Genomic DNA, 6,917 nt, shown 5'->3' on the forward strand with positions numbered 1-6,917 from the left:
AAATTTTAGTTCTAACTATTTAACCATTTTCAGCACATTTCATATGTAATATTTGCCAACTGAAGTTATCAAAACGACAAAATCTCTAAATATCATTAGACTGGCTTAAGAATATGATTAAAATAGAACTACGTGTGCATTAATTATTTGTGTTCCATTTCCTACAGCCTTTAAAGTTCATATTCTCAACCTTGTCTCTGTAAGGAGCTGACAACTTACATAAAAAGAGGGAAGGAGAGATGGAAATCATGATGCTCCTCTTCCCAACTGTCCCCAATAGATGAAAGAATCTGTAGAACACATGGCAAAAAAGCCACAAGAACACCAAGCAAGAAAAATACCCAATTTTTTAATGTTACTTCTTCAGCAGAGATACACCACGATGTTAAGTAAGTTCTAGTCCTAGTACACAGGTTGCATAATTACACTATGTGGTATGCAGCAGGAAGGTGAGAGGACAGAATTCAGTCCCCTTTTGCTGACATAAAGCAGCAGCTGAGCCCCTCCGTTTTTTCCACAACTATTTTTCACATTTCACAGCAGAAAAATGGCCAAGGGGTCTATAAAGCCTCAAGCCTCTGTTTGCTGCGCAGCACAAATGAGAAGGACGGAACTGAAGAAGAGCAATCATGTCAACAAGCACACCGGTTCCACCACATCTGGACACATTTCACTTGGCCCTAAGCGTGCACCAGTTAGGCAGCTGTTTTGAGGAACTGAAGAGCTTCACAGGCAAGAAAGAAGTTCAGAAACTTGCAGGCTGGGACACCAACCTTCAGAATCATTCGTTCATCTGTATAAAACAAGGATGGTCTTAAGTTACAAGTTTACTTCCCTAACTATACTGCTACCATTAGCCATTTGCCAGCTTAAGTCTAGTTCATCACTTCCTACTTAGGCAAACACTCAGTGATAGCCATGAATGAACATAACTCACTGCAAGACAATTAACAATTAACCAAGATGTGACAGAACACCCAAGTCAACCTCTTGTTGAATAATACAAAAGCGGGACACCTCCATTGCAGCTTTGCAGCAGAACTCTCACATTAGTGAGGCCATGGCTCCTAAAGGAGTATACCACCTCTCCAGACCTTTACCTAATGATAAGCCTCACAAGCTTTCAGACAGAGCTATGATACGTACACCCTGAACAACTAACTGGTTTGTTACACACCGGGTAATGTCGTAAGACCAAAACCCTATCCTACGTTATAACATATTTATGTTTACCTTAAATATTTTATCTAAAATGTATGACCTTCATATGGGCACTAAAAAATATTTTTTAAAAAATTTCCATGAAACAAGCAACGGCCGCTAGTCTCTTGTGTTTTGTATGCATCACATTTACTATGACCTTACACTGCACCGTATTGTTGCCTGGACAGTTACTCCTACATACAAGGCTAGGGATTTGAGCAGTACAACAACTGCAAAGGGCTAGAGTAAGCATTATGATTCCTCTGCTTCTACCATGGATTGTTTCAATTACAGGTTTCTACTGTTAGCCTATGCATCCTTTTTCATGTTCAAACTTACAGAATTGTAGGAGGACAGAAATGTGGGACAAACAGTTGACCTGAGAATTCCTTGTGTTCTGCTGTTCATTATCCCATCAGCAGCAGTTCAAAAGATTTATAATCTTGTTTCTAAGTCTATTTTTTAACACTGTAAACTGCATAAGCTATTAAAAAAAAAACAAAAAAAAGAAAAAAAAAAAAGAGAAGTTGGAGAAACAGAGGTTTCATTCTGGGCCTTCCCAGATCCATAGAGCTATTTTCTAACATTTGTACTGAAGAACAGGCTGTTATTCTCTCTGAACTATAAGATGCAATAAAAGATGGCCTCAACGATTTACAAGCAGTTTACCCCACTGCTAAACTGCAGTACAACATTAGTGATCTTGATTCTATTCTAGCCCTGAAAAGGAAATGGAGTCCAGTGATAACACACAGATCAGATAAGTACATCATGGAAACACCAATGCACACACACATTTAAAAGCAACAACAGCGGACTCAGCCGCACAGGAGATGCAGATTGTGCCTCTTGTTCTGCCAAAAGGAACTTCTGAGGTCCCAGTTTTAAAATTAGAGAATGATAATTGCTTTACTCCCAAAAGTAAGCGCTCAGACCTGCACATACATACAAACAGCATTTTAGCTCATGACTCCTGAGATCGCTTAAACTAAGTGATCTCAAATGTTTGCTTTGTTACCATCACAGGAAAAGACTGAGTTTTTCCATGTGAGGTAGCAGCTCCTGACTGCAGGGCCACAGTGTTAGAGGGGCAATCCCCCCAGCCTCACTGCCTCTCCCAAACGAAGGCTTTGCCATCCCCCCAAGCTCTACAACAGCCGTGTGCAAGAAAAGGCTGCTGGTAAATTGTTTCTTCACCACTAAAAATAGTGTCACATTCACGTATGTTCGCATGGAAGCTTGCACGTGTTCCACATGATTTGGGAATCCCTATGCCAAATCTAAAATGTATTAAACGAGAGCTTCCTTCTCCTTCTGTGAACTACTGCCTGGGCTTTCCAGAAGAGGGAGGCTAATTCAGCTGAACAACAGAACATAAATCAGGCCAGCTGCAAGATCTGACTCGGGTCTATACTCTCCTGCTGGATTGAAATGACATACTCCATCATCCAAAATGCCCTCATGTCAGCTCACAGAAGTTCTGGCTCTGAACTAGAAAGAATTAGTCAAAAAATGGAACACGACACAATGAGATATCAGGAGGAGGTATACACACAGTTTGTTCCTCCCCCACCCCACCAACTATGCAGAGCTTTTTCCTATCATTACTCTTCACTAACTCCTCAACAGAAAATACCAACCATCTGAATCCCTGTGGGGAAAAAAAGGGACTGTGTTTTGATGACAGGAGTGCATCTATGCACACACAGAAAAAGGCAAATATCTCACCAGGAAAGAAGCAAGTTAACAGGGCTGCAGCAACAAGCCCCTTTTACGCTCAGTCCTTTATTTGTGTTTTGCCGTTCTACTTGGGAAACTAAGCTGTGATTTTCAGAGAGGCTCAGGAAATCAGGCATCCAATGCCTACTACATTTAATTTACAGGTTTTGCCTACATTTTTCCCCACTGGGACATACAGTACCTCGTGAAACAAGTATTACATCCAGTCTGCAGTCTTAGTGGGAATCTGAGGTTAATTACTTTTTCCAGAGATACTTGGCAAAGGAGGGAGCCAGCTGTACATCGACAGGTACCTTGCACAGGTTACAGCTTTCAGAGCAAAGACTTTCAGAGCGAAAGATTTCAAAAACCAAGTGCATCTTCTTGTACAAACTACTTCACATCTTCCTGCCTCTTTCCCCTTGCACTGTTTGTCAGTACTGAATATTTAGACTACAAATTCTTCCAGTCAAGGATTCTCATACTCACTTTGTGCATACTAAAGCCTTATGTTGGTCATTCTGTACGCATTATGAGCGAACGGATACTCGTATTTACTTCATTAACATACGCTATGAATTCAGGCATTAGCGCCAAACACAAAAGGTTACTCCAGAAGAAAAATCCCACTGCTGTGCTGAGGATGACCTCAGGCACGTAACAGGGAAAACGGCAGTTGTGGGTCTTTTGCCCCTATGCCCTGTCAGTTCAATACTCTTATTACATTGATTAACGTCAGCCCTTTTCTCAGTCCACCGGGCAATGTCTCACAATCACTGCTGTCATAGACTCCCAGAACAGGATCACAAGAATTATACAGCAGGAAGCAATTCCAACAGAAGGAGCTCGCTGCAGGCTCAAATGTCTATAGCTGTGCAAACTGAACTGCAGTTTTATTCCCTGGTGGCCTAATACCCATTTCTTAAAGAAAGGCATATGCCAACAGTTCCAGGAGAACACTAACCTATAAGGGATCCAGAAGTTTAGGACTCATAGCTTACAAATCATCTGAGCTAGCTTCAACTGTCTAAAAATAAAGTGTCCAAATCTAAACTAATCCTCTCAGCTCTTTTCATGTTGAATAGAGAAAGGCACCTCAAGAAAGAAGATAAATGACTATGCTGGCTTGCCCACTGCTATTTTCTCCCTCATCCCATCATCTACAGAGGGAGCCTAGACAAACAATTTAAGCACAACCAAGTTTCAGACAGCTAAAGACATGTGAAAGACTCCTTCACTTGAAGCCTGGATTGCTGGGTACAGGGTATTTGTGAAGAATTTCTGCACTGGGATGCTAAAAACCACTTTTATTTGTGGTTATCATATTCTAAGCACTACTCTAATTATTTCTGTACTTTACAGTTGTCTCTAGGGTAATTTTAATTAAGGCTTCTTCTATAAACGGTGAATACGTTACCTTAAAACTCAAAATAAAGTGTTTGTCATCTGGCAATTGAAATATTTAATTAAGAACTAAATATTGTCCTGAAAGTATGAAACACTCAAGTAATCCTCAGAGGTAGGTCTACCTAAACTGCACCGTGTTTTTAAAAATACGTGAATAATTCATGGACAACCTACATTTTGGAAGTCAGAGAAAAGAAAGTTGACATCCCTATTAGTAAAAGTGAATTTATTTCTCTTGCAGTAAGTCTAGTCATGGTCAGTATTTATATAGACATGATTGCATCTTAAAAAGCAACAAACTGATATTTCCGAACATCAAACAGGATAAGATGCATCTCAAGAACGGAGGCTTTTCTGCACAGGTGTCCTAGATTTCTGTGGGGAGCCTGGTTTTATCACAGCCTAGGTTTTCGGTTTTTTTTTTTCCTAAAATATAAAAGAGGTGCATTAGCCCTGCTAGTACAAAAGGGTGCAATGGGTTGTCTACACCTTAGCTGAGCCAATAATTAGCTTTTCTCGGCGGCTATGCTAGTAGCCAAGAAAAAAAAAAAAAGAAAGAAAGAGAGGAGGTGAACCCTCTCATGGCCCAGCACCCCGGCATACCTGCGCGCTGCCCCCGCCCCGCCCTGAGGGAGCAAAGCGGGGGGGCCGGGGGCAGGTAGCGGCCGGACCGTCCCCTCAGGGCACTTTCCCCGAAGTCTCCGCACCTCAGCCCTTGAAACCGGCCCCGTCTCCCCCTCGCTGCACCGGTTTGCTGCCAGGCGGCCGGGCGGGCTGCGCTCCCGCCGCGGGGCCCGGCCCGGCTCGGCTCGGCGGGACGGAGCGGGCGGCGCTGCCCGGGGCCGAGGGCCACAACTCGCCGGGGGCTCCTCCGGGGCAGCCGCCGGCCGGCACCCTCCTCACCCACCCGCGGGCCCGACTTACGCGGTGCTGGCAAAGGGGGGCGGCGGGTAATAGCCGTAGGGCTCCCGGAGGGTCTTGAGGGCTCTTTGGGGTGGCGGAGGGGGCTCCGGCCCCCCATTGACGCCTCTCCAGCCGCGGCGCGGGCGCTGCTGCTCCTCTTCCTCTGCCCCCTCCTCCTCCTCCTCCTCCTGCTGCTGCGGGGGGAAGGTCACTCGCCCCTGCTCCTTGCTCTTCCTGCTCTTGCCCGACATGGTCAGGGTCCCCTCAGGCGGCGGCGGCTCCCGCTCTCGGCCGGCCTCGTCCGGCAGCGTGCGTGGCGGGGAAGGAGGCAGGAGGAGGAGGAGGAAAGCCCTGCCCGGCGGGGGACAGAGCACCTGGAGAGGACAAACCCCTCACCATAAAACCGCCGCCGCCCCTCCGCCCTCTCCTCCTGCCGCCCGTCAGGAAGGCGGCGCGGTGCGCAGCCCGGCAGCGGGAGCCGGCAAGTGCCGGCGAGCGGGGAGGCGAGCAAGAGACAGGGCTCCCGGCGGCGGCTCTGCCCCTCTCCCCTCCCTGTCATCATCCCTCGCTAGGACAGCATCGTTACTGAGGCGGGGGGGACGAGCCGCGGCGGAGAGGAGCAGCCGCCTCCCGCGGCGGGCGCTCGGGAGAGGAGGGGACGCCTCTCCCCACACCTCCGCCCGCCCAGCGCCCGGCCCGGCCCGGCCCGGGGGGAGGCGCCGTTGCCACAGGGCCGTTAACGGGCCGCCCTCAACCGCCGCCGAGGCAAAGCCGCCTCCCCAGGCGCCCGCCCTTCAGGTACCGGTATCGCCGCTGCCGTAGGGAGTCCTCGGGAAGGTTCCCGCCCGGCGTACGGTCCCTGCAGAGACGGGTACCGAGCCCTTGCAGCGGTGCCCGCCGAGGTACGAGCGCCGAGGGAGGCCATGGGGCTGGTTCGCTCAAGGAGGAACGGCGGGAGGCGGCGGGGCTGCCCTCAGCGAGGTAGCTGTCGCCAAAACGGGCCGAACGCAAAAGCGGTGCGCAGCCCGGTCAAGTCCGCATACAGCTCGGTCGTTATTTTGAGAGATATTCCGCCCCGCACTGGAAACAGGTGAAGTGAAAATGTTCAGGTGAAAAAAGACCCTTTTGACTGGCTTACCCACGGTAAAAGCGAGTCAAGATTTCCAAAGCGTTCCAGATGTCTGCCTGAGACTTGACTGGTTTAATTCTGTATGGTGTCAAACTAAAAAACAGTGGGAGGATGTTAAGACACCCATTGCATGTAATCAGAGCTAATGAGACTCTATAGATACCTGTCACAAAGATTCCTGCTGTACCGAGACGTATCGCCTCACTTATTGTGAGATTTTTAGGTGCGCTGTGCCATAGGGAAAATGGTTCTATGACAAAACTGCAACCCCATTGAAATCAAAGCAGTGCAAAATCATATGTGTTTCTATACACAGAGCATGCAGAAGCATAGGTACACAGAGACTACCTGTGTCAACTTATATATACAATAAAGCTATTCCTTTGTCTGCATACTGCTGGGATGCCAGTTCTCTCCTGCTTTAAACTTTTTTGAAGCATTGTGTGACTGAGTAAAATATTTGCATGAATCTGCATCCAAAAATGCAGCTCCTACTGAAATTGAAATTCATCTGAGTTTTCCAATTACTTCAGAGAAAGTGGACTTTAAATGCACA

General features: G+C 47.2%; 1 protein-coding gene across 6 annotated transcripts in view; it reads right to left on the reverse strand.

Moving 5' to 3' along the window:
- The window catches only part of TRPC3 (transient receptor potential cation channel subfamily C member 3), a 46,913-nt gene extending 40,516 nt beyond the window's left edge, over nt 1-6,397 (reverse strand). For 5 of the 6 annotated variants that reach the window (XR_012831026.1, XM_075709851.1, XM_075709854.1 and 2 more), the window contains exon 1: nt 5,254-5,483. Coding sequence is in view for 4 of the 6 variants with exons in the window: in XM_075709851.1 (XP_075565966.1) it covers nt 5,254-5,483 (230 nt within the window). In the remaining 2 variants the exon portion in view is untranslated. Of the gene's footprint in view, nt 1-5,253; nt 5,484-6,370 lie in introns of those variants that run through there. The other variant, XM_075709856.1, reaches the window with a different exon arrangement.
- Between the last annotated feature and the right edge of the window lie 520 nt (nt 6,398-6,917).

Source organism: Pelecanus crispus, chromosome 4, assembly GCF_030463565.1.
Source record: "Pelecanus crispus isolate bPelCri1 chromosome 4, bPelCri1.pri, whole genome shotgun sequence".
Lineage (NCBI taxonomy): Eukaryota > Metazoa > Chordata > Aves > Pelecaniformes > Pelecanidae > Pelecanus > Pelecanus crispus.